The sequence below is a fragment of the Carassius auratus genome, chromosome 35, assembly GCF_003368295.1.
Source record: "Carassius auratus strain Wakin chromosome 35, ASM336829v1, whole genome shotgun sequence".
NCBI lineage: Eukaryota > Metazoa > Chordata > Actinopteri > Cypriniformes > Cyprinidae > Carassius > Carassius auratus.
This window is the reverse complement of record NC_039277.1, coordinates 12,774,343-12,800,556: the sequence shown is the minus strand read 5'-3', so window position 1 is coordinate 12,800,556 and position 26,214 is coordinate 12,774,343. Positions and strand designations below refer to the sequence as shown.

General features: G+C 34.7%; 4 protein-coding genes across 6 annotated transcripts; 1 reads left to right on the top strand and 3 right to left on the bottom strand.

Moving 5' to 3' along the window:
* Window positions 1–356: 356 nt before the first annotated feature.
* Window positions 357–11,057, bottom strand: LOC113054824 (adhesion G-protein coupled receptor G2-like). Its single transcript, XM_026220624.1, has 30 exons — window positions 10,578–11,057; window positions 9,791–9,869; window positions 9,513–9,583; window positions 9,131–9,252; window positions 8,948–8,978; window positions 8,817–8,854; window positions 8,590–8,708; window positions 8,168–8,279; window positions 7,975–8,042; window positions 7,781–7,822; window positions 7,578–7,678; window positions 7,429–7,469; window positions 7,184–7,226; window positions 7,077–7,105; window positions 6,861–6,982; window positions 6,651–6,777; window positions 5,682–5,902; window positions 4,622–4,841; window positions 4,260–4,416; window positions 3,672–3,842; window positions 3,315–3,437; window positions 3,185–3,230; window positions 2,968–3,071; window positions 2,746–2,867; window positions 2,378–2,649; window positions 2,159–2,258; window positions 1,674–1,957; window positions 956–1,057; window positions 723–863; window positions 357–522 (listed from the first exon to the last, which is right to left on the bottom strand). The coding sequence occupies exons 1-30, from the start codon at window positions 10,971–10,973 to the stop codon at window positions 428–430; spliced, it is 3,699 nt and encodes a 1,232-aa protein (XP_026076409.1). The 5' UTR covers window positions 10,974–11,057; the 3' UTR covers window positions 357–427.
* A 4,965-nt stretch (window positions 11,058–16,022) lies between these two features.
* rhbdd2 (rhomboid domain containing 2) lies at window positions 16,023–19,111 on the top strand. Of its 2 annotated transcripts, XM_026220046.1 has the most exons (5): window positions 16,027–16,094; window positions 16,279–16,323; window positions 17,181–17,585; window positions 17,727–17,877; window positions 18,501–19,111. In XM_026220046.1, the coding sequence occupies exons 3-5, from the start codon at window positions 17,219–17,221 to the stop codon at window positions 18,919–18,921; spliced, it is 939 nt and encodes a 312-aa protein (XP_026075831.1). In that variant the 5' UTR covers window positions 16,027–16,094; window positions 16,279–16,323; window positions 17,181–17,218; the 3' UTR covers window positions 18,922–19,111. The 2 variants fall into 2 exon arrangements, with proteins under 2 accessions (XP_026075830.1, XP_026075831.1); XM_026220045.1 differs by having other exon boundaries at window positions 16,023–16,323.
* Window positions 18,947–23,526, bottom strand: LOC113054469 (transmembrane protein 120A-like). Its single transcript, XM_026220047.1, has 12 exons — window positions 22,851–23,526; window positions 22,578–22,696; window positions 22,378–22,494; window positions 22,059–22,118; window positions 21,823–21,918; window positions 21,537–21,626; window positions 21,056–21,121; window positions 20,758–20,819; window positions 20,577–20,669; window positions 20,421–20,485; window positions 20,034–20,102; window positions 18,947–19,782 (listed from the first exon to the last, which is right to left on the bottom strand). Exons 1-12 carry the CDS (start codon window positions 22,926–22,928, stop codon window positions 19,672–19,674), a joined length of 1,026 nt encoding a protein of 341 aa, XP_026075832.1. The 5' UTR covers window positions 22,929–23,526; the 3' UTR covers window positions 18,947–19,671.
* Window positions 23,527–23,821: 295 nt separating this feature from the next.
* styxl1 (serine/threonine/tyrosine interacting-like 1) lies at window positions 23,822–26,207 on the bottom strand. 2 transcript variants are annotated; one of them, XM_026220050.1, is made up of 9 exons: window positions 26,160–26,207; window positions 25,879–25,987; window positions 25,705–25,766; window positions 25,492–25,591; window positions 25,296–25,429; window positions 25,065–25,210; window positions 24,843–24,940; window positions 24,626–24,738; window positions 23,822–24,531 (listed from the first exon to the last, which is right to left on the bottom strand). In XM_026220050.1, exons 2-9 carry the CDS (start codon window positions 25,979–25,981, stop codon window positions 24,400–24,402), a joined length of 888 nt encoding a protein of 295 aa, XP_026075835.1. In that variant the 5' UTR covers window positions 25,982–25,987; window positions 26,160–26,207; the 3' UTR covers window positions 23,822–24,399. The 2 variants fall into 2 exon arrangements, with proteins under 2 accessions (XP_026075835.1, XP_026075834.1); XM_026220049.1 differs by having other exon boundaries at window positions 25,879–26,202.
* Window positions 26,208–26,214: the final 7 nt, after the last annotated feature.

The window sequence follows — 26,214 nt, the reverse complement described above, 5'->3', positions numbered from 1 at the left end:
ATTGCTATGCTGCTTAACATTTTTGTGGAAACTGTGGGCAGATCTGAAATCTTTTTCATGGAAACTGTGGTAGCAGGGAACCAATCAGATTGGAGAATGTGCTTTTGTAAAGCAACATTGGGGCCTTCAGAACTTTCTTAATAATTCATAAATATTGAAAATACTATTCACCATCATTTGTTGTGATTACAGTATGTCGTAGACTGAATGCACAAGTGTGTTTGTGAAAAAAGACTTTGTGAAATTATCAACCAGGCACTCTACAACTTCTTTTGATATATTTTATTTAATTAAGGAATATTTATGTTGAATATACAACATGCAATACTTTATGTAAATGTAAAATACCAGTGAAATATAGTGACTCATTAAAACATCGTACATGCATACTGTACATGCACATACACTCATTCCGGCTGTGATCAGTTTATTCAATATGACCTTTGACCTCGTTCATTACCACGTCAGAACCTGAGCTGGTCTTTTCTGCTGCAGTTATTATCCTGTCATCCACTGGATTTCCTGCAATCACAGACAAACAGCTTAATTTATGCACTTCTTTCACAACAGAATTAATCTGGCCAATGTAGAAATACAACATTTCTTGTACTACCATTTAAATAAAAGTTAGCATCACCTGCTGTTTCAACTAGGAATTTTCAGGTATTAAACATGCGGAAAGATGATTAACACACTCCGTCCGTCTAGCACATAATACTCACCAACATCCATGGGCATATCAGATGCCAAGCTGTCACGGTTCAGGAAAGATGAACGAGAATTGTTAGAATTCGTCGAGCGGATTGAAAACATTCTTTTCTTGGAGGCTTTGTCATTCTCTTGAGTTGCTGTGCGACTCCATTCTGTTGTGTAAAAGATAGAAGGGCGGTAATTAGATAAACACTCTGCATAAAAGCATGGCAGACATTTGCATGAACTTCTAAAGGCCTCTTACCTGAGTTTTCTGCCAGTCTCAGGTTGCCACAACACAGGTATGTCCTCCACTGTTGTCTGACGTTTTCTTTCATGGCACAATGGAACACAAAGATGAAGAATCCTGCGAGGGGACAGGTACAATCTAGCATCAACATTCCATCAGAACACTAAAAATAAACCCTAATACAGTATGTGTCACCCAAAGTCAAATAAATGAAATGTGCTAATTAAAAATGTATCAAATTAATGTTCAATTTATTAAATAAATTAATAATGAATTACATTCACTTAAAAATTTAATATTTATATATTTTTATATTTTGTATTTTAATTTTATAATTTATATATTTTTTATGTCCACTTGTGCTAGAGACTAAATTTTCAGGCAATTAAGATAATTATTTGTATTGGTATTTCACAATAAATACAGTTGCACAATGAGTTTACAGTTATCTTTGACATTCCTAAATAATATAATTTGTAAAATATATATATATATATATATATATTTTTTTTCCAAAGTAACCTATTCAGACACACCGGTTTGAAAGCCCCTAGCTGAAAAGTTAAGTGGAGAAAGTTATTATATTTTGATATAAGATTATTTAAATAGACTTTTTACTTTTCTTTATAATAATTCTCAAGTGCACAATAATACCAGAGACATTTTTTTAGGAAAATAGGGATCAATTTAGCCTTTCAAGAACAGTAGGGCATGTTTGCAAATTGGGACCCACCTTGTAAAGTGTTAAAAATAGCAAACAGGTACATGAAGGCCAGGTTAACAGGACCCCAGGCGAAGAAAGCGAAGCCCCAGGTGAGGCCCAGAAGCATGGAGAGTCCAGCTACACTGCGCAGCTCCTGCCAGCTGCTGCGATTCTGCACGTTGTGAGGGTTCTGCTGCTTAACGCGACACAGCTGGACCATCACCACGATAAACATGATGAAGTTCAGCAGGAAGACGAGACAGAAGTACGCCACCACAGCAACATAGAAGACAATGTCGTTTTTTATCCAGCAACTGTAGAGAGAAAACAAAATGTACAAAAAGAGCATTAAAAGAAATCTGTAATGTTTCCTCATTCATATTCAGAGTTTAACTTGACATTAAAATGTTACAAATAATTTTAATATTTAATATAATTTACATGGAATATAGTTTTTTAAATCTATTTTATATGAATGTAGTGCTGAGAAAAAAATTGGGATTGGGGTGACTCACAAATCATCAGTCGCTCCGTTTCCAAATTTCCCGTATGTCACAAGGCCATAGTTGTCTTTGTTAACGGCTATGACAATTATTACTACGACGAGAGGAATGCCTTTAAAGAAACAAAATATTTTGAGCTCATCTGCTTTCAGAAAGACTAAACCATTTCAACAAAGCAGCCTTCAAAGACAAAACATGACCTAAAATGTAAGTAACAAATCAGTCACCTACCCCATCCAGCAAGTCCTATCTTGACCATAAAGCGGGAGATGTAGGTGTTGAACACCTTGACCAGGGCCAGATACATGTGGAAGGCCTCCAGTGCCATCCACGTAAAGGATGCCAGGAGGAAATAATGCAGGAAAAAAGCAGTGGAGATGCAAAGACCCACAGCATCTGGGTACAGAGCCAGCCAGGAGTCCAATAGGAACACCAGGTTTAGCAGCAGCAAGGCCAAACACAGCTGAATTAGGATTTTAGATGGGATGTCTTTGCGCAGTTTACTATCATGAGACAAAAAAAAAAGTATTATATAGACAGATTGATTAAATTGAATCAAAGGTAAATAGTAAGTCTCCAATGGTCGGGGGGATCCATACTCAAAGGCCAAATATGTGAGAAGGGTGACGGAGAGGAAAATAGCGGAGATGCCACATCCTATGTACGTAATGTATGTCAGGATTTCAGCATGCAGTCCAGAGATGGGAGTCTTGGAAATGTCCTGTCAGGCAAAACACAATTCTAAATAACCTCTAAATATGGAAATATAATATTAAGCAAGGATATGTCAGGTCATTTATATTCTTTATGCTGTGACTTACTAGCAGAATACCAAAGCTGGTAAGGTGATTACAGGCGCACTGGGTTTCTTCAGCAGAAGAATTCAGCACACGGCATCCAGAACGATTCCAGCCACCCGATCCACCTGTGAACCAATAACCAATGGTTAAAACACACGATTCAACACCAAAATCGTCTATTCAGTAAGACTGTCTATTTGGTAAAGAAGTGAATATTTAAAAAAAAAAGAACATATACCATTTAATCCAAAGTCCCAGAATACACAGGAAGCTTTATAGTTAGCCTGTGGAGGAATTCAAAGGGAGTAAGAGAAGAAAGCAGCATTGTATCTTTTATTTGTTGGGATACTAATGTTATTTATATTGACCGGAATGGTCTCTGTGTTTCGCAGGGTTATCAGCACTTCCTTCTGTAGACCAGAGATGCTCAGGTTACCCACGCTGCAACCCACAATCCCGCTGTTTAGTTTACTTTCACCCAAATTTTTGTCCTACAAAGAAATATATAAAAAGCATTCAGAGAAACCTGTGGCTCTGATCAAGTTCACATGAATTAAACTAAAGCATTTAGCACAACTGCAGCAATACAGAGCTAGCCAAATAATATCAGGACTAGGTTCAGTTCACACTACACCATTCAGCAGTTTTCAAATATGCCGCAGTCATCTGCATAATGGCAGTCAAAGCCAATAAATTTGATTCAAAAGCATTGCTCTGTCTCAGACCTGGAAGAAGGTGCTCTTCTGGAAGAAGCTGAACTGGACTCTGGATGCGAGCCGCTGCTGTTCTGCCGTGAGGTTCTGTGTGAGGGATGCTGGGAGGAAGATTGAAGCCAGAAGAGTGGACCGAACCTGAACCATGATGTTTTCAATCTCCAGGCTGGGGTAACCTTGAATCTGAGATGCCAAACACAGCAAACACCAAATTAAGTGCTTTGACCCATAAAACCCTAATCATTGTACAGTTTCATCACTTCATTCGCGTGGCGTACTGTGTTCAGCCATGATAATTATATAAAGTGGTATAAAACTGATCATTGTCAAAAATGCTTAAAATGAAAGCAGTTAACCTGGCAAAGGCTACTCTGAGATACTCAAAATATTAGTTTAATTAAATTAAATTTAATAATTATTTTTACTAATAATTTCATGACAATCAAACCAGTATAAGGCCAGCCTACATATAAAAAAAATAATGTACCTCTATTTTTATTCTCTTATTCTACATTAGCTACCAAGCTGCAGCATTTCCATTATATATAATCTGTAAAATGATGAATTAAGTTGAATCAGAATTAATGATGGAAATGTTACCTGCACATTAGATGTTTCGATTAACGAGAAGGACGTCTCCTGAAAGTTGGTCCCATCGACTTTCTTCACTGTCAGAGCCAGTGCTTGTGAAAGTATTGACTGACTCGTCCCTGATGCAACCAGTTTAAGACCCACTGTGTCCACAATCCCAATGGCCCTAGTAACCAGAGACAAACACCTTGACTGTGTACAGTATTTCAGATTATATTATTTACAGAATCTTATGTACAGTTATAGCTTAATTTAGGTTAATGTACTTTCTGCGTTGGCCTTTTTAAGGCTTGACTCAATTGTTTTACTATTATGTCATAATAAATGGGACAAAATAATAATAAATCTGGTCATAGATGAGTGTGTCTCACCTCTTTGAGAACGGAGTCATTACATCTACAGGAACATGGAGGAGGTTGTTGATAATATTGATGGAGGTGTTTCCCAGATCCAGGCTGACGTTGGGCACAGAGAGGAGTGACTCCAGCTGTGATATGATCTTCTCCAGCTCCGTGGCGTTTAAAGACGAGGCTTTTTCACTCAACTTCAACAGTTCTTTGGCATCTAATGCCCCAGACGTGGTCGTAGACACTAGACAATAAAAAAGAAGTCAAAATGAATTGATTCCCGATAAATTTTTGAACACTTCTTTGTCTTTTCATCATATAAACAGCATTAATAATTAAACCTAATTTGTGACAGTAACAAGGTGAATCTCATTAAACCGGTCAAGAACATGTCACATTTTACCCCCAAAAATCAGGAATGAAAAAGAATATTATAAAATTAAACCTAGGACGTTATTATCAATTTTCATTACTGTTTTGCAAAAAAAGTCACTGACAGTATTGTAATGCAAGAATTTTTTTTTAATAATATTCGTTTATCATGTTGCTGTTTATTGCATTGCCTTTAATTTAAGCTTATTTAAAACAAATTGTACTGCATTTTTTATTGGCCTAACTGTCATAAAAAAAAAAAATCACAATATAAAAAATACAAAAAACTTTTTGGTCCCAAAATAGGCTTCAGTTTTTCGAACAAAAAATTTGATTAAACAAGGCAACATTTTAAAGACCAATTCTTACTTAACAAGTTTATTTAGCTTATTAGCATGCATATTACTACAAATAGTGACTGTTTATTAGTACTTATAAATCACTTATTAATGCCTTATTCTGCATGACTGTATTTTAGATCCCTTAACCCTATACCTAAACTTAACAACTACTTTATTAACTATTAATAAGCAGAATATTAGTAGTTAATTCAAGCAAAAGTTGCAGTTAATAGTGAGGATTGGTCTCCAAACTAAATTGTATGAATGCATTTTACTGCATTTTAACATTATTCTTTTTATAATTATTATTGTTCTAAAGATTTGGGGTTAAATGTGCCCTCACACATCCTGGTTGTACAGTATTTAATTACCTGAGGCGGTTACATTAGCAGGTGAAGTTGTTCCATTCACAGCGTTGGACTCTGTTGTGGAGACTGTAGTACTGATGGTGGTTGTGCTCGAGAGCGAGGTACTTGTGAAGGATGGAGACGTTGGGGTAATGGTTTGGAACGTGGGTGTAGAAAAATTACAGCTGCCATTCAGGGGAATGACTATACTCCAAGTCTCCATACGTTCTACCAAACCTATTGAGCTGTAAACATACGAAATTAAAAGTGTTGTAAAGAAAACGCATATACACGTGCGTGTGTATGTGCATGTCTATGTGGTTTATGAGGACACAAATTTGTACGACACAGGTATTACAATGTGAAAGTGTTTTATGAGGACACTTCCACTTTCCATAACTCAAAAGGCTTAAAAAACATACTAAATTGTGTTTTTTTGTTTATTTTTGTTTTCTAAAAATGCACAACGTTTAATGTGAGGGCCGAGTTTAGGTCTACTGCAATAAAATATATGATTTGTAAAGTATAAAATGTGTGTGTGTGTGTGTGTGTGTGTGTGTGTTTGTACTGGTATTCCCTTTGTTATGGGGACCACAAGGATAGTAATACCTTGTGGGGACATTTTTGGTCCCCATTAAGAAACAATCTTATAAATCATAGAGAATGAAGTTCTTTTTTTTTATTCTTTAAATCTAAATATGCAGAAAGTTTTATGCAAATATGCTAAATATGCAAAAAACATTATACAGTTCGTACAGCATAGAAAACATTACGTTTATGGAATTAACCCATAGAACAATAACTGCAATGTGTGTGTATGTGTGTGTGTTAAAGATTTTAGGACTATGTATATACTGTACACCTTCAGTACATATACTGTATACTGTTTGTGTTTGTGGCAGATGAATATTGCTGATAAATACAAACAGCATACATACATCTACTGACATATATGACACACGGTTGGCAAAGAAAACACTGAACTTTACCAACCAGTAATCTGTCAACAGGCTTTCTGTCTTCGACTCCATACAGAAGTCTTCAGAACTGAAATGTGAACTCAAAGAAGGCTTCCATATTAAATAATCTCTTAAAGGATCCAAAGAGTAAGAGCAGATAGCTGAAAATAATCACAAGTATGTCATCAGATATATTTTCAGAAAGTAATTTGATATATGAGCTATGTTTACAAAAGACACATACCTACTCTGCTCACAACTCCGTCGAAGGTGAAGTTTTTCTGAGGTTCGAAGATGGCCTCTACAGCTGTGTGAACATCACACAGGTCCATTGCTCGGTCGAGTTTCACTATAACTTGACAAGTGCTTGGCCCAGAGAAGAAGGAGCAGTACATTAACCACCCATCAACTGTAGAACAAACTTTACCATAAAATCCTGCTGCAGTGAGACTCAACATACCTTTCTATGCAATCATTCACACCTACATCCTGCAGAGGTCCAAATTGCAAATTAGAGATCCGTACCATTCATCGACCAAAAGACATCTTACTTTCATGATAACTTACCTGAATGTGATTTCTGAAAGTGTGCACACTGTTACATGCAGATCTGAAATGCAGAAGTAAAAGAGGAGTGTTAAAAATGCATTATGGTTTTATCATAGTATTTATCATAATAGTAGATCATGAGTATCATGGGTTCGATATCAGCAACGAAGACCACAATAGCTGCACCATGAACTGCTTTGGCAAATAAATGTATATTTTGTATTTGAAAGTAAAAAGACACCGTAAAAATGGTCATAACTCACGCAGTGTTGCTGCATGCCGAGTGATTCAACAACTGATAAACCTGCCGGAAAATAAAAATAACAAAAAGCAATTTAGCGATCAATAAAACTATTACAAATCAGTATGTAAATTATGAATAGCCATCCAGCGACTTGACTTTAAAAACAACCTTGATACTTATGTACTGTTCTTTCCAGTAGTTAGGATACGTGTATTCCACGAATACATTTTCAGTGGACGAAGCAATGTTAAAATGGTAATAGTAGAAATCTAAAATAGAGGAGGACATGTAAATACAACATTTGATCTGATTTATATTTAAAGCATTTTATTGTGCATTTGCAGACTCTTTATGTGATAAACTTGGCTTACCTGAGTTATTGCAGTGTGAGGAACAATTACATGTTGGCAGTGCTTTAGGGAAAAACAAAAGATTATGATAAAACATAATGGCACAAAGATCGTAAATGTGTAGTTGTTTATTAGCATTGTATGTTCTGAGCAATTAAATATATTGAATCTAAAGCACACAGAAGGTTTATTAAAGATGATAAAAGAAGCCTTACGTGGGATAGTAGGACAGATCTCCTGAACACCAGTATCCAACGGAAAAATCACATTTGTACTGTTTCCACTACAAAAATAAAAACAAGAAATGAGACCGAAAACAATATGATTTTAGGCTGTACCATACTCAAATAGCAATAATTTAAGCATGGTACATGGTACCATCTTTTTCCAGTTTAAGTCTAAACTTACCATGAGATGTTCTGTGGTTTCGCACTACATACATCTTCAGTCACTTTGACTGTCTCATTGCATTTGTCATATTGTCCAGCTAAGAACTGTGTTATGTCATCCACACACACACCTGTGAAAAAAACATATCCATCCAAATCAAACACATCTTTTAGAAAGGCTATATAATATTTAAAATAGTACAATTTTGTATTTTACTGCAAAATATGCAAAGCTTAAACAAAATAAAAAAAAAATAAAAAAGGAATCTTTCTATATTAATGGACATTGCAGCTTGTGTCTAAATTAAAAAAAAAAAAGATATTATTTTTAAGCTCTATATTAAACAAAATGAAATATTAACACATTCTAAGCCAAAATGTTCAATGTATAATAATCATTATTATTAATAAATTAATTTTAGAAAGGAAGGATTCACTAACCCACTCGTTCTATTTGTCCCACCACAACAAAACTTTCCACTGTCAGTCTCATCACGTCTCGAATGCAGCAAACACTGACAGGTGCACTCAGCTTCAGAAGAATATTGCATTGTGCGTTCCTGTCAGAAGGCACCAGGATCGTGTAAGAGAAGTGTATTGAAGTACAAGCACTTAGTGTATTGCTTCAATATGTTTAAAAAAGGGTTAGCGCAGCAATTGATACTAACTTTGTAATATTTTTTGGTTCACATGTGAACTCCATTGCCTAAAGTTGTAAAATAAAAACATATTTTTATTTTGTCTTTTTAAATCTTATATCTTATGTGCTGCTTTCCATGACTCCCGAATCTGTACTTACCTCAAAGAGGCCCGTTTTCTCTGCAGCTGAACTGCAGAAAAGACAAAAGGCAAGGTTCATTTACTACACAACTTTCCAAAGCACAGATATTATTAGGTTTTAAAGTGCTAATATGTAAAAAAGGCCTCAACTATGAACATTCATGTATGTAATAATCACTACGGTCACTACAGTTTACAGCACCTGGTGAGCACATCATAAAACCTGTTGAGAAATTTGGTGTCTCTTGACTGTGACATCACCGATAGGGGGCTATCACTGGAAACTGCACATGCGTCTAAGTTGCCCATGAAAAACCACTCAAACTGAAACACACACACACACACACATTGCAGACAGCTGTGATATTACTGCATTTAAAAGATTGACAGATAATTGGATTATTATGTTTTACATGTCCTTCCGGTTTGAACTCTGATATAACTGACAGTAATAATACAATTCTAATTAAATTAAATATTAATATATGTTTTCAATATTATTCACAGTAGCAATACATGTTTATTATATAAGAAATACAATTAAATAAAATTAAACTGATTATCAGTATCAGTCCTGAACTTACCATTCTTTTGAGAGTTTGTTCACTTTGCTGTCCTACTATTACCTCATAGGATATAGTCATCCAGTAAAAAACTATTAAATAACAAAAGAGTCAGTTATGCACTGTATCTATCATAAAAGCTTTGAGAAATGATTTCGAAACACAAGAATGACTGAATGTTAAATAATAAAAAAGAGTATTAATTAAAGGGGACTGAAATAGAGAAATTAATTTAACAGGAAAAGTGTAAACCATGGTTTAATACACACAGAGACAGATCTTTATACTGTATGTCTTACCAGATGGTGTTAATGTTTGGTTAACGGTTGTCAGTAGTGGTGTTGATTCAGTTATATTGCCAGAGGATGATGGTTCGGTCTGAAGATGATATTGGTAATGAGTCTACTAATATGGTGCCTGACAACATGCTGTACATTGTAAAAAACAACCATGAATTTTACAGTAAAAGACTGTAAAAAGTGCTATAGTAAAATCTGTTAAATGAATAACAGTAAATTCCCTATTATATACGGTGAAAAACTGTATTGGTCATTACATGTAATTTTACGGTAGTATACCGTTTTTAGAAGTGAACATAAATTGTAACGTTTTTTTTTAAATAACTCTTTCTTCTTATTTTTTTCTGATCTGTTTTGTTTATTAGGGTTGTGTGTTACACCTAATTTTGTTTAATAAATGTTTATTGCATTTAAGTTAATTGTGTGTTACCATGATGGTGTTTAGTGTTTGTGTGAATGACCCTGTGCACTTTCTATATATGTTATTATTTAAAAGCTACTTGTGATGGGCTTTAGTTCATCATGTGACTCTCTCATCTGCATTTGGTGGTTATCAGTGTATTACAAAGGTACAAAACTGATTTCAGTACTTCAAAATGTTGGTGTATTAACATTATTAAAGTTAATGAAATTATAAATTTAAGTTAAAACCGTAAAAACCTACAATTTAGCTGCCATATGTTTTATGGTAAAATTCCAGCTGCAGTTTTTTTTTCCTCCATTTTTTTAACAGTGTAGGATGTAAATGGAACTGTGGTGCTAATGATGGTGTATTTGTAGTACTTACCGCTGCTGTAAATGCTGTGAAGTTGGCACTTGTTTCAAAAGAAGTTGTGTTTTCAGTGGATGTGAAGCTTGGGGTTGTTTCAAAAGAATTCTTGTTTTCGGTTGATGTGAAGCTTGTGGTTGTTTCAAAAGAAGTCTTGTTTTCGGTTGATGTGAAGCTTGTGGTTGTTTCAAACGAAGTCTTGTTTTCAGTGGATGTGTACGGTGTGGTTTCCAGAGTTCGATTATCAGTGCTATGGAATTCCGTCGTGAATGTTGTTGTTGCGATCGTTGTGCTTGTGTTAGAAGATGTAGCTGTGGTTTCCACCATTGCTGCTGTATTTTGCACAGTAACATGGCTCGTTGTTAATGGCACTGTTGATGAGCTACTGTGACCTTCGGTTGTAGATGAATGCATTGTGGTAATGTTAGTTGTGGTTGAATTTGGGGGTCCTGTAGGTGTTGTGATGGCTGAAAACCCAACTGTTGTGGCATTTGTGCTTGATTTTGCTGCAGGAAAAAATACAGAAAAGATTCAATTACAACAAATGTATCATTAGAAAATGCATCGTGTTATAAGAATTTAGACACAACATAAGTTGATCGCTATCTATTCAATATTTGTGGCATTTTAAATAAAGAAATAAATACACAGCTTTTGGAAACTTAATTATTTTGTCTATCAAATATCTGTCTCTCTGGTAAGCATTATCAGCCTTTATGTTTTCACTTCATGTCGTAGTTGTTTTTGTAATGAGTGGATACTCTTTATCCATTTCTTTTCGTCTACCCATTTAGCTGATTCATAAACGTAAGTAGATAATGGCTTTTGTTTTGTGGCAGACTAAAACATGTCCAGCTGGTTGACTGCGCTGTATTTGTATGGTCGATTCAGTGAAGCTATTGTGTTTCAAAGTAATCACAGCCCATGTTTTCTATGACTCAGATACACTCCTATTAAAATAATACTGAGATGTTCCTCTTTATGCTAGGAGAGAAATGCATACAAATACACATTTACTGCTCATATACAAACCCGATTCCAAAAAAGTTGGGACACTGTTCAAATTGTGAGTAAAAAAAGGAATGGAATAATTTTCAAATCTTATAAACTTATATTTCATTCACAATAGAATATAGATAACATATCAAATGTTGTAAGTGAGACATTTTGAAATGTCATGCCAAATATTGGCTCATTTTGGATTTCATGAGAGCTACACATTCCAAAAAAGGTTGGGAGAGGTAGCAATAAGAGGCCAGAGAAGTTAAATGTACATATAAGGAACAGCTGGAGGACCAGTTTGCTAATTATTAGGTCAATTGGCAACATGATTAAGTATAAAATGAGCCTCTCAGAGTGGCAGTGTCTCTCAGAAGTCAAGATGGGCAGAGGATCACCAATTCCCCCAATGCTGCAGCGAAAAATAGTGGAGCAATATCATAAAGCAGTTTCTCAGAGAAAAATTGCAAAGAGCTGGAAGTTATCATCATCTACAGTGCATAATATCATCCAAAGATTCAGAGAATCTGGAACAATCTCTGTGCGTAAGGGTCAAGGCCAGAAAACCATACTGGATGCCCGTGATCTTCAGCCCTTAGATGGCACAAAATCACATACAGGAATGCTACTGTAATGGAAATCATTACATGGGCTCAGGAATACTTCAAGAAAACATTGTCGGTGAACACAATCCACCATGCCATTCGCCATTGCCGGCTAAAACTCTATAGGTCAAAAAAGAAGCCTATATGCAACAGTAAACATGGCCTTGTCCCAACATTTTTGAGTTGTGTTGATGCCATGAAATTTAAAATCAACTTATTTTTCCCTTAAAATTATACATTTTCTTAGTTTAAACATTTGATATGTCATCTATGTTGTATTCTGAAAAAAATATTGAAATTTGAAACTTCCACATCATTGCATTCTGTTTTTATTCACAATTTGTACAGTGTCCCAACTTTTTTGGTCTTTTTGGGCCTAAATACAACGAATATGGGCAAATAAGTTAATATATACCTGAGTTAACCTGGAAATAAAGTTTTTAATGTTAGAATTAAAAAAAAATGCAACAATGAATTAGAAATATTCTTATTAATATGATTCTGCTCTATTTCTAGGTCACTGGACAGATTTGTGACATTGATCATGTGAAGAAATGTTGTATTAAAGGTCCCATTTCTTCCACGGAGACAAAACAAAATCGCATGATCATCAGGTTTTACACAAACTTGTGACATTTTTGTAGTTTATCACATAACTGATTGCATAATTTGATACCTAAAATTAGATAAATTAGATACATTAAAAAACATTACATTAAAAAACATTAAAAAAGTTAGATAAATGCAACAAATAAGTATTTTCAATAGCAATCTTTCAGTATATGTCCAGGTGCAGAGTACAGGATATTGAAGACCTCTGGATCTCCAAAAATGTTACACAAGCCATTGTGCAAATAGACGTAATATTTTCATCGTCTACCTTTATTCTGTAAACTCAAATGTGGCATAATAGGTGAGCAAACAGGAGGACAATCCCTAAAATTAAATAGAGCTGTATAATGATCACAGTTATATAAACACCAGAACTCGCCTGGAAGGCACAGCAGGAGCAGGGCTAGGAAAAACACATAATCCAGACGGCTCCAGAATCCAAAACCCCATCTACTCAATTGGTTGGTTGCCATCACTCTAAAAGATGCAGAAATGAAACCCACTTTAAAACAGTGCCAAAGGTATCAAAGTAATAAGTAAAAAACTTTCCAAGATATAACTGCAGTGATTGTCACACCCCTGTAGTGATTAGGCCAGTCAATACACTGGCCATGACGTGAATCCCAAACAAAAGACTGAAACAGGTAACGCAATTAATTTCATGAAGTTTCAACACATCCGCTTCCTGGTACAACTCAATTCATATTTTATTTAGTCACTTTAAAATGGCTAACTTAATACCTAACTTAACACGTCAGAAATACATAAGGCTGAACCTACAGAATATTCACAAACATTTACTTAACCTGTAGACTGGATTGTCAAGAGCTTTCAATGGAAAAATCCATAGTGGGTGTGCATTTCTAACAAATACAACTGATATAATGAAAAAAATATGAGTTATTAGGCAGAATAAAACAAATAATATGTTCAAAATATCACCCTAAAAAAGTGAAAAATAATGCTAAATATTTTTTTAATTCACTGTTTTGAATGTATATCATTTTGTAAGGAAATTGTACAATATTAAATAGCTTCATATTTTCCCCATTTTCAACTTTTTCAGTTCCCATTGTTAAAAAAAAAAAAGATTTTTAAATGTTTTTGAAAGTCTTTTCTGCTCAAAAAGGCTGATTAAAAATACTGTGACACATATTGTGAAATATTAAGATTTAAAATATTCTGAATTAATTTTTTTAAACTATATTTTTACCAGCCATTACTCCAGTGTCACATGATCCCTCAGAAATCATTCTAATATTCTGGTTTTGGTGCTTAACTAACATTTCTCATTTTTATCATTGTTGAAATTTTGTTCTGCTTAATTTTTTTATTTTTTATTTTGAATCATATAAATAAATAGAAAGTTTAGCAGCATTTATTTGAAACAGAATAGAAATTTCAAATAAAACTCAAAAAAGTATCTAATAAACTCAAAACAAATAAATAACATGCATCAATCAATAAAACATTACCAAACCAATAGATAAAAAAGTAAAAATTTACAGTCAAAAGGTTTTATTTTTAGGTTTTTTTAAAGTTCATGGCTGAATTTTAATCATAAAAAAAAAACATTAAATATCTATTTATTCATTGACAATATAAATTCAATTTACACCACATACCTGGACACTTGCTTAGACAACCTGCTGTGCTTCACATCATGATCTGTACAGACGCACCAAACCATGGATATATTCTTCTCTCACACAACAATGTGTCTCTGTTGACAGCTGCAGCCTGCTTTCCCACAGAATAACATGAACTGGCCTACCAGAATGTGTCCTTCCAGACTTAAGAAACACCTAAAACAGACAAAAGATTCTTGGTAACTTAAAATATGCTGAGGTTCATCTGTCTTGTGAAACATTTCAGGGAAGACTTATGTTATGTGCACCACCCCCCTTAACCCAAAACTTCAACACACACCCAGCCTCCAAAGCACAGGTAGTGTGCTTCCCCTCCAGCAAAGCTAAAATTAACTGTAAATCAAATAAATCATTATAATAATCCTATTTTCAGTATATACCTTTACATGTTATGCACACTTCAAGCATATTGGGTTAAATTTGGAGCCTCAGAGAACTGCAGAGAAAATTAAGTGATATTTTAAAAGAAGTTAATTTAAAATAAATGTTTTTGAGAAATAAGCATTAGCTTAAAACACATTGGTAAACTTTTACATAGTTATTTTATTGTGGCTACTGTTTCATTTACCTCTAATAAATCAGTTTCATCAACTAACAGGTCAAGCTGCTTTTAACAGGCGGAGCTTTTATTTCAATGAAATATAATAACAACTTTGGGTATTGCATGAGTTAAGTATATCCACCCATACTTTCATCACTCGTTACTTTGTATAACTGTCTTTTACTGAACAAAGAGCAGGTGAGGTTTGCACTTGACAACACCTTCCCCATATTTTGTTTCTGGCTGTATCCTGTATCCATAAGATCAAGATTTATTCTCTGTAGGTTTAAACATTTGACGTGTTTATTTTGTAGCAATACTGTGTCTGAAATCTCCTTGTAGTAATCTTTTTCTCCTATCAACTCCAAATCCTCATTTGACCCATAGAGGAGAGTACATTCCCTTTTCACTTATTACACAGCAATAAAATTGGCAATGACCTGGGCAATTAGCCAATGCCCCACTATTAGATTAAAGAAACAGGAAGTCCATAGCGAAACAATAGGATATTACAGGGCAGGCCCAACTGATTTCAACAAGCATTAGTCACCACATTAATTTGTTTCCCATCAAACTGATTTACTGTATGAGTGATTCATATCACATTTTATTGAATATGCAAAAGATAAGGTTTATGATATTTATGAAAATGTATACTAATGCAATTTAAATTCGTACTGATTCATAATTTTACATAATTTGGATATGGTGTTTCCCAATATGCAGCACACACAGAATATCTCATATCTCCCATTATTATTATTATTATTATTATTATTATTATTATTATTATTATTATTATTATTATCTGTTTAATGGAAGCTTCTCTTTGAAACTTACTTGCGAGCATACTTTGTTTGGAACAAAAAGGGGATTATTTATTTTATTCATAAGTGACGACTGAAAAACATTGTAATATATTTTTTAAAAATTAACTGACAGTCGCTCTGTTTTAAGTAATATGGGCATGATACCCGTGTGAGGCTAAAAAAATTGATAGCGTTTGCTCATCACTGCGCAACGACTGCGCATTTTGATCCCCTTGATTAAATTTCCGCCAACGCGGAAGTCGCGGTTCGAGTGCTGGGAACTGGAAACGCGAAAGGGATCCGCTCTCCGTAAATCAAAGGTTTTTTTTAGAGTGTCTTGTAAATGATGCACATTCTCCATCCTGAAAATGTATAGCACTTTGAAAAACTGGAAGAAGGCGTTTACAGATTTCGTCCCGCATGTAGAGCTGACCTGTGGGGTAGTGACTGTGATCGTGCTGTCATGTGTTTTTAGTGTAATACCGTATTACTTTGATATTTCAGCTCACTTTTTCAGTCTGGAGTCCAGTGCTGTCATCAGCGGCCATGGTGAGAGTTGTTTACATCTCGTAAATCACAGAGATGAGTCCCTCAGCTCGCTTTGTCCTTTCACAAATAAATAAATAAATAATGTATGTTGACTGATGTAGCCTCTGACCCAACTACAGTCTTAATGAATATTTTAATCACATTATGTTGGGCAGGACATACCTTAAACTCCTCAAAATTACAGTTTTGTGGTTTTTCGTCCATGTCTTTTACCTCTGGTGCCAGCTATATGATAATAAACTCCTAAACTCTGATACAATTCACTTTAGTACATTTAAAATATAGTCTCTCTTTGGGAAAACATAACAACAATATTGTTAAAATATTTCTGACCAATAAAAGCGCTAGAATGAGAATGTCCTGCATCCAATACCACCCACAACCGAAGTTTATTGGCTATTTAAACAAGAGTCCTTCGATTCACCCCGCCTCTATTTTCACGTACTTGCGTATTTTAGCCAATCAGGGTGGGATTAGCTGGAGGGGGGGGGTGTTTGGGAAACCTGTTTGGAAACAACAGTCAAGCAAACCCTGTCAGAAGAACTTCCCACACACTCCTACATAATCAAGTCAACCTCTCTATGCTCTAAACTACAAAAATATATACGTATTTTGTTAAATATACTGTTAAATATACATAATCAACATCAATAGTTTTCTATTAAGCCATCATTTTTTATTTTATGTCATTCTTTTTCTAATTAAATAATTATTTTAGATTTTCTAACAAGTTTTTCCTTAAAAGTCTCTGATGTTTACTGCATTTGGTAGCATGTCCTGTTTGCTATTTTATGTTATTGTATATTATAATAAGTAAATACACCATACTTTTTTTTTTTTGTCCCCTCTCTTCACAGTATACAAACTCTTCACCTATTTCCTCTACCACAAGAATATGATGCTTTTGTTCCTGAGTGCCGTCCTGATGGGGCTTCCCTGTAGCGGGCTGGAGCGAGGGATCGGATCGGTCAGATTCCTCTACCGGTCACTGCTGCTGTCGTCCATCAGTGGACTCCTTCATGTGCTGCTGGAATCACTGCTCTTCTCCCAATCCAATAGGAGCTCAGTAAAAGGGCTCGTCCCATTAGCTCTGTCTGTCCTGGGAATGATGACCATCAATTCTGCTATGAGGAAGGCGTATATAATGGGTGTCAGTGTGCCTACTGCATCTCTCCCCTGGATAATTCTAATTATTATAACCCTGTTCTTTCCAAACACTGTCTTCCTTTGCAACGTCCTGGCCATTGTTACTGGGATTTTACGTATCCTTATTCTTAAATGTATAGAATACTTCAGTTTTTTTATTTTATAATACAGACCTGGATTGTGAAGGCGACAATCCTATAATGTAGTTTAATCAGTGTATAGTATTTTTAATCTATTCCTTAACTTAGCACTTTTAGATGGAAAGGGGTGGTTTTCATTATTAGAGATGTCCGAATCTAGAGCTTCTGTCTTGGAGAAGAAGTTCCCTTTTCGCTTGCTAAAGCAAATACCTGGTGTCCAATTCATCCCTGCATCGACCGAAGAGCGCAAAAAGCCACTTGACCTCACGTGAGTGATCATTGCCACAATGACATATGGTCGCCCTATTGTTCACTTGATTGTGTTAATATTGCAATATTAAGAAGGTTGTTAAGAGTGCATAATTTATCTTCCTCATCTTGAGCAACTGGATGATGCATTTCAGGCTTATTGTTGGTTATTATTGGTATCAATTTAGCATTATATCATTGCTGAATTTGTGGCACAGCCTGTTTAATTATTAAAAGCCTGTTTAACAGACTGTTAAATGAATTTGAGAAACATTTATTTTGAGATTCAGTCAGTCGGATCTATATGGAGGTTATTGATTTTATTTATGCAGGTCTTAAGAAAAGTCTTAAACAGATAGTACACCCCAAAATGAAAACTCTGTCATGATTTTGAATAATGTTGGTAATCAAACAGATTTGTTTCCATTGCAATTTTTGTCCAACTTAAATCAGAGAACTGTTTGGTTCCCAGAAATTTTTTTTTTATGTTCCTCTGAAGAAAAATCCAAGAGTTTTGAAAAGACATGAGGGTGAGTAAATGATAATAGAATTGTAATTTTTGGGTGGACTATCCCTAAAACCAATAAATGGTTTGAGTTTTCTCAGTGTATTTTCTGACTTTGAAAATATCTGTAATTCCAGAGACGCTCCACCAGGGTCGTACCCTGTCCAGGCCTACGCTCCAGTGAATGCTGCTAATGGTCAAGTTACAGGACGTCTTCCCAACACATTCGATGGTTGGCCGGTTTCACTGTATCCTCAACAGCAATACTCATTTACTTTGCCTTACGCTGGAGTTGGCATTGGTCACAATCACGGTCATAGTCATGGTCACAGCCATGGACATCATCATGGGCACAGCCATCACACCGGCAGCCCGTGGATGCCCATGTCCCCATACACTCAGCATCATTTCAGGCCTCCAGTTAACCTGACAGGGCAGCCCTTCACTAAACTACCTCAGCCAGGAGTACCATTCACACCTCCGATCTCACAGCCAAACTCTGGAGTGCCTGCCTTTCCCACAACTCCTCCAGAAGCCTCTGTGCCTTTGTCATCCTAGAGATTTGATGGCTAATCTGCAGGGTTTTTTTCATTTTTCTGATACCTCATGTCTTTTTCCTAGAATTCAAACTGCTCCAGATGTGCAATTTTGCTTCCTGGGTGACGTTTAACTTGTCTTTAATTTTATACAGTTGCTGTTTTGCTACAGAACATTTTGTACCTTAAATTAAAAACTGAATTGAGTGAAACATTTTTGTTTTAGTAAATTCCTTAGCTGTTTTACATGCTGCAGTATTTTTTAAAACATCAATATTCTAGGCCAGACAGTGTGTGTGCATATTCTTTATTTGTCATACATTATATGCCTGAGATCATAATGTTGCACTAATCATCTGACATCACAATGACATTTCTCTTCCCAGATATTATTAATTAATTAAGTTTTAAAATTAAACAAATGCAGGTTTGTTTCAAAGCATTTTTGAGCATTTTTATGTAATTGCAGCTTTGGCTCACTAGGGGAATGAATTGAGGAGTCAATTCTATATTCATAAGTAGAAATCATGACACTTAGTCCTTTAATAAAAAAAAAAACATAAATATTAAATATTTTAGGTTTAGGGAAAATACATTTTATCCCTAATGTTTTGTGACACATTTGCAAAAATCAAAACTTAGCCAGGTTTAACCAAAAAAAAAAAAACATTTTTTGAAAACATTTAATCAAAAAATATGACATTTAAAAAACATTAATATAAAACATAACTTCTTTTAATAAAGAGTTCAGCAGTGTCTTTGTGCTGGTCATTTATAAAACTTTGGCTCTGTCGTGATCCATGTATTTGTGGTAAACAACACCAAGAGTGGTGAAGAAATTTCCCATGAACAAAACAAGGAAAGTAGAGGCACACATGAGAACCTAAGAAAAAATACAAATTAAATGAAAATACAAATTATTTTAACATAACCACAAATATATATATATATAATTTTTTTTTAATTATGTATAGATATATAGATATATATAGATATATATTATAAATGCTTTTTGATTAAAGCAATATAAACACCTTGAATAGTAAATATAATGTGTGGATTTTTATTTCACTGTTTTATTTAGCTAATACTTGTTAGCACATGATGTAAACAAAACTATTTTGAAAAACTGACCTGCCACTCTTTCCATTCTGGATGCTGGGTCATTTGGAAGAGTGTAACTGCATTATGAAGCTGGAAAAACTATATAAATAATAAGATGGTTAGAACCACAGCATAACAACAATAGAATTACATCAGAACTTGTCAACGTTTCACTTCACTATGAAAATAACTTGTTTTGTTTGGTTCTGTCATTCAGGTACATGTAAATATAATGGTTACATCGTCTCAAACTATGCTACACCTTTAACCGGACATATTGCCCTCCGTGCCACCAGAAGAAGCCTTTACTACGATTATTACATAGCCATAAGACAGAAAGTGAGCTATTTTCCCATGCAAGATGATTGCATTTATTGTAAAATAACCCAGGATTAACAAACATAGTATCAAACTTACATGGCCCAAGAAAAGGAAAGGCAGGAGAAAGGTCAGACCCCTCCACATCCAGGACTGAAACCCCTCTGATCAGAAAGCACATTTGAAAACGTGTTAGCAGATAAATCTGCAATAGAATAAAGGGGGGGGAAGACGAGAAAAGAACACACAACTCACCAACTGTGAGGTCCATGTTGTGTCTTTCTCCAAGAGCTCTAAGTCTATATAAGCAGCCACTCTGGTAATAGTACTGCAGAAACTGAACAAAATCTGAATGGAGCACAAAACAATTAAAATAAGTGATTAAATAAGACAATGAATAAATCATTAATACACTGAATGTGGCAGTAGTTCTCACTTATATACATGGAGTAGGACAGGAACTGATTTCTGAACATCTGGTAGAGCTCACCATCAGGCCTGTGAGACAAATGAACAGTTATCTCTCGCGCTTCCTCACACTTATTCTGTTCTACTAACCCTCAAAAATTACTATAACGTGTGCTATCCTACTTGAACACATTTCAAGCATTTAATCAGAATAAATGAATCTGATTAAACTAATACATTTTAAAATACTCTTTATTAAAGTGCCAAAGTTTCAAAGACGTAATTATGTAATATCTCACTGTGTTAAAGAGTTACATTGTTCTTACCAGGTCAGCATTACTCCAGAGAGAAATGTTGAGACATAGTGTTGAAACACCCACCAGCCCTTGATCCTGAAACACAAGGCAAGTATTGAAACTGTACAGTAGAGTCTGTAGTACTGCATTAATACATGGCAAGAATTGTGTATTACATACAATGTATAAAATTAAAAATAAAGGTTCCAAAAGTAGAGGTTTTCACAGTGATGCCACATAAGAATCACATTAAGTTCCCCAAAAATCCTCCCAGTTAACAGTTCTCATAAAGAACATTTTAATATTCTAAAGAACCTTTTTTCCACTATAAAGAACCTTTTGTGAGAGGACTATGGAAAGGTTCCACGGATCTTTAAGGCTCTTCATGGAACCATAGATGTCAATAAAAATCTTTCTTAATTTAGTCAACCTTTATCCTTTATTAGAAGTCAATGTTACACAGTTAAAATAACCTTTATTTTTGAGAGTATTATGATAGGATTATTCTTACTTGGAGCCGTTATTAATGAGGATGCTCTCTCTTATCGTCAATGTACAATAATACCACACCAACAGGAAGTTGAAAAGTGCATCTACAACCCTGTCAGAACACAAGAGGACAAAGACAAACATATACATTAATCTGCTTATGTATTAGTGACATGCGGAATTACATATGATCAATGATTAAAAAATGCCTGTTGATACATGATACTAAAAAAATACACTTTTCCACTCTTAAAAGGACTATTAGGCTAAGCCTAAATTTTTCATATTTAGTTGGAATAAACACGTACCTGTAGCTGAACAAAAACCGACAGGTGAATGAGAAGAACAAGAGCAGCACAGTCAAGTATAGTTTGAACTTCTCGTACTCATCTTTATAGGCAAACCTGTACAATGGAGAAACAGGCAAAAGTCAACATGACTGCATTTCATGACACCACATTGTTTAAAGCTGATGATCACAAGTTATTGTGGTGTTAGATGTTTTCTGAACATTTAATTCAGACAGGACTGTTTGAATGCTTACTTGGACTGCTTGTTAAGAAGGGTAACGTTAACATTTCCAAGCACAAGACTGAGGTATAAGCTGGAACAAGAACAGAGTTAGCATCAGTATATTTAATGTAATCACCTGGTGCTTGCAGAATCATTGAAAGTGTTTGAAAAGGCAAATTACAAATCCACACACCACTATCAATTATTATTTAAATGTATACCACACACACCTTTAGTCTACAATATTTTAAGGTCAATGAATTAGTAACAAGCAAATACAAAGCTATATAACCTGCTTTGAATTGTAAATGCGTTGAATGTGTATTCTGAATATTTCTCGTTTGCATTACTCATTTTTCTTTGGCAGGAAGGCCTCCATCTCAAAAAAGACGTTTGATCTCTCCTTTATAGAGTCTTGGATCTCATCTATTGTATTTACATCTTCTGAATTCGCTACCGCTCTGCATCTACGATAGAAAAAAAGAATGAGTATAAGATGCAGAACAACAACATTTATTTTCGACCAAAGCTTATATAACTCCTAACTGACTCCTTCATGGATTCGTTGAGATCCTTTAACTTTTTCCTCTGTCGTGCGATTGAAGAAGAACAGCTGTCCTGTTGTTTCGAAACCTCCTCCAGCTTTTGTTTGTAAAGTCGATGTGTCTCCTGTGTAACAAATACTGACATTAGAAATGTGCAGTTGGTCACAACAATTATGATGCATATAAAAACATTTAAAGATAGAAGAGTAAGGTCTGATATTTCAGAGCTGTCCTGTTAACGTTATCTGATTAGCACTAGAGAAAGAAAGACTCCACACCTGAACTTGTTGATAGTCTTTTTCCAGATCCTCCCATTCTTGTAAACATTCTTTCAAGCCAGTCGGGTTAAATAACATTTCCAGAGAGTGTATTTGATGAAAGGTAGTTTTCTCAGATAAAAGTGAGGAGAATAAAGGGTCTGTTCTACCGTTGTCGGATCGCCTCGTGTTTTTTTTTTAACACACGTCTGTCATCTGAACGCAGCTTCACAACAAGCTTAGCCAATCAGAGAAGAATCCCGCGTCATAATGAAACGCCCCTCCACGTAATCTGACCAATGAGCGCTTTCAAGACAAGACAGCTACGTTCCTCATAGAGTGGCAAAGGGAATATACCAACTTTATATAACCAAAGTTCAGGGTCAGTGTTGACATTTTAGACAGAACTTCTTATTAGGTCATTGGAATATTTTATTGGCAGAAAAATGAAAAAAGGTTGAATAAAATCACAACATTCTTATTATAAATATTATATGTGTTGAAACAACATATATAGCAAAATTGAAGAAAATGCAGACTTATAATTGGTCTTATGACATAAACTGCTCTTAGTGGCATATATTAACTCTGTATATTAAAGCTGCGGTAGGTAACTTTTGACGCTTTAGCGGTTAATAAACAGAACTGCTTGCATCTTGCGGAAGAACATCGTAGCCGGAACTACTTCTCTCTGTTTATGTCTATGAAGAATCACAAAGGTACTGGGTTACTCCGCCGCGGTACACCGAAGCAATCTAAAATAGTCCGAATATAAACACTTATTATAGGTGGTGCACCCTAGTGATTCAGGACAAGCTAAAAACACGGTTTGGAAAATGGATTCATGGTGTAGTCGCTTATTATATACATTTTTCTACATTTTGAACACAAACAAAGTTACGGACCGCAGCTCTGATTGGTTGATTTCTTACCGGGAGCGGTCTGTAACTGCAAATGGCAATAGGACCACTGGGAGGAGCCAGAGGAGCTTGATTTTTTCACAGATTATCTGTCTCATATTCTACTGTCAGGACATAATGACAGGTTTAACAAATATGTAAAAAATATATTTTTTACAGAAGTTACCTACTGCAGCTTTAACTATTTTGGGTAACACTTAACAATAAGGTTCATTAATTAACTACTTTAATTAACATGAACTAACTAGTGAACAATACTTCTAAAGCATTTATTAATCTTAGTTAGTTAACACTTACTAATGCATTATTAAAATCAAAAGTTGTGCTTTTTAACATTACTTAATGCACTGTGAATTAACATGAACTAACAATGATTTTTAAATTAATATTAACAAAGATTAATAAACACTGTTATAAATTTATCATTCACTGTTTGTTCATGCTAGTGAATGCATTAACTAACATAACTAATGGAACCTTATTGTAAAGTGTTACCCTATTTTGTACATTCTAATATTGTCTGTAGTGTGTTTACAGGTATGTAATGAATATATTAATATTAAATAATCTATGATTCAGTATCATCACTGACTGTAGAAAGTCATTTAATATGAATGTGCACATTATGTTTCTGTTAAATTTTGTTATTGTCAGTAGTTGGGTTCAGATATATCTGTTATTTTCTTCCCAACAGTCTGAAGTTCCCAGTCAGAAAGTTGCTGTATGAATCCGCGATTTGGCCTCATGTTGGCTTTGCACTGCTGAATATGATTCCACGCCTCCTAAAATAATTAGAAATGACAGGTGGCATATATTTAAAAAAGCAACTGTCAATAACATCAATGCAAACTGCAAATGCAAAAGTAAAAACATTACCTTTAGTGTGTATTTAAGGTGATGCATAAGATATGCCATTGTTACAGCACTGCATCGGCTTACTCCAAGAGTAGAGAATATCAGAACAGAACAAGAAGTATTGAGATGTGAACCTGAAATGTTTAAAAGACACATAATCATAGCTGAACATCAGATTTTTTCTTTTTTCTTTGAGTTATTGTTCATCAGCTGGAAAAAAAAATATCCTTGTACCTACCAATAAAAATGCATATTCTCTCAAATGAAGCAATCAAATCTGCATCTGAAGAATCTGCAATTCGGATGTGTAAGACAGTGCAGTTTGCCTTTTTAAACCTAGTTTGCAAAATTCAGTTTATAGATTAATTCGGTTTTCAGGACATGACAATGGATTTTCTTTTTTTAAATACTATGATTTTATACAATATCTGAATATATATGAGATGGTGGGTTGGCTCACACTAGACTGCATTCATCAGAGAGATTGACAAGTGCATTCATCTTCAGATCTTTAAGGATTTGCAGGTTTGTGGCCTGCCTGTAATCACCCATGTAAAGTTTGCCTGGCAAGATTTCCACAGGATAGGGATTCAAGCTCTCCAATTCCTATGAATATATGTATTTATGATCATTAAATACATTTATAAATAGCAAAAAAAATGCTAAATTTATTATCTATTACGAACAATACCTTAATAGTGTAAATAATCTTTTGTGTTCTTAAGAAAGGGTAGAGTGCAGAGAACTTCTCATAGCCTCCACTAAGAATCTGAACTGGAAATTGGCTCGCTTTTTCTATGCTGTCTGCACAGTCTATAGCTGGACCTATAAGAAAAACATTCAGTTAGGAGGTAGTTCAAAATGTTAAAAAAAAGGTAGTCTCTTACCTGAATCTGACAGAGAATGTGTACTACTGTCATAAACAATGATATGCTTCATACTTTCAACCTCAACATCCAAGGGCATAATAAACTTCCCATCAGAATCCTTTTAAAAGCAAGAAAAGCTAATGAAAAGTTGTGTTTTTATATTTTACAATGTTGCAAAACATGATATAAAAATAAACTTTAGGAAAGAAAAAAAATGAAATTGAAACATACCCATTTTGCATTTCTGGCATTAATGATGTGGCTGAAGTTATATGATTCAGCTGCACGAGCATCTGAAAAACAGGATTATGGTTGCTATTATATTTTCATTTGTTAGTATTTAAATTAGTACAGTTAATGTACAGCCGGTGTTTCAGTTATAAGAAATAACTTCTTAAATCTTACCAATCAGACAAAGATAGTTGCTTTCTGCAAGCCTTGATAGATGAGTGTATTGATTTAGGATGTTGTACAGTTTTGATGCCTCGCAGAGAACCTTTCCAGCCATTAGTTACTGCTTGAACACAGGAAATGTGGCTGTCTGTAATGTTTCTTAAAAAAAAAGTGACTAAAAATTACAAGTTGGCTCGTCTTTACTTGATACTTATTTTACTTGGCGTTTAGAAATATTACTGCCCCGAAGAGTTTCTTAAACCAAACTAGACTGATTTATTGATATTGCTTACGCTCAAATTACACACTCTACAGCTCACTGGTGATTGTTTATGCTCCTGCTATGGT

Coding starts and splice junctions, on each gene's coding strand:
- LOC113054824 (XM_026220624.1), bottom strand. CDS start 10,973: ATGCATTCATCTACAACCGAAGGTCACAGTAGCTCATCAACAGTGCCA. Junction 9,253..9,512: donor AACAAACTCTCAAAAGAATG/GTAAGTTCAGGA, acceptor TGTGTGTTTCAG/TTTGAGTGGTTTTTCATGGG. Junction 8,855..8,947: donor AGAAAACGGGCCTCTTTGAG/GTAAGTACAGAT, acceptor TTACAACTTTAG/GCAATGGAGTTCACATGTGA.
- rhbdd2 (XM_026220045.1), top strand. CDS start 16,143: ATGTATAGCACTTTGAAAAACTGGAAGAAGGCGTTTACAGATTTCGTC. Junction 16,324..17,180: donor TGCTGTCATCAGCGGCCATG/GTGAGAGTTGTT, acceptor CTCTCTTCACAG/TATACAAACTCTTCACCTAT. Junction 17,878..18,500: donor AAAAAGCCACTTGACCTCAC/GTGAGTGATCAT, acceptor CTGTAATTCCAG/AGACGCTCCACCAGGGTCGT.
- LOC113054469 (XM_026220047.1), bottom strand. CDS start 22,928: ATGTTATTTAACCCGACTGGCTTGAAAGAATGTTTACAAGAATGGGAG. Junction 22,697..22,850: donor AAGACTATCAACAAGTTCAG/GTGTGGAGTCTT, acceptor TTTGTTACACAG/GAGACACATCGACTTTACAA. Junction 21,919..22,058: donor CTTCTTAACAAGCAGTCCAA/GTAAGCATTCAA, acceptor TCCATTGTACAG/GTTTGCCTATAAAGATGAGT.
- styxl1 (XM_026220050.1), bottom strand. CDS start 25,981: ATGGCTGGAAAGGTTCTCTGCGAGGCATCAAAACTGTACAACATCCTA. Junction 25,767..25,878: donor CAACTATCTTTGTCTGATTG/GTAAGATTTAAG, acceptor CCTGTTTTTCAG/ATGCTCGTGCAGCTGAATCA. Junction 25,592..25,704: donor ATGCCAGAAATGCAAAATGG/GTATGTTTCAAT, acceptor TGCTTTTAAAAG/GATTCTGATGGGAAGTTTAT.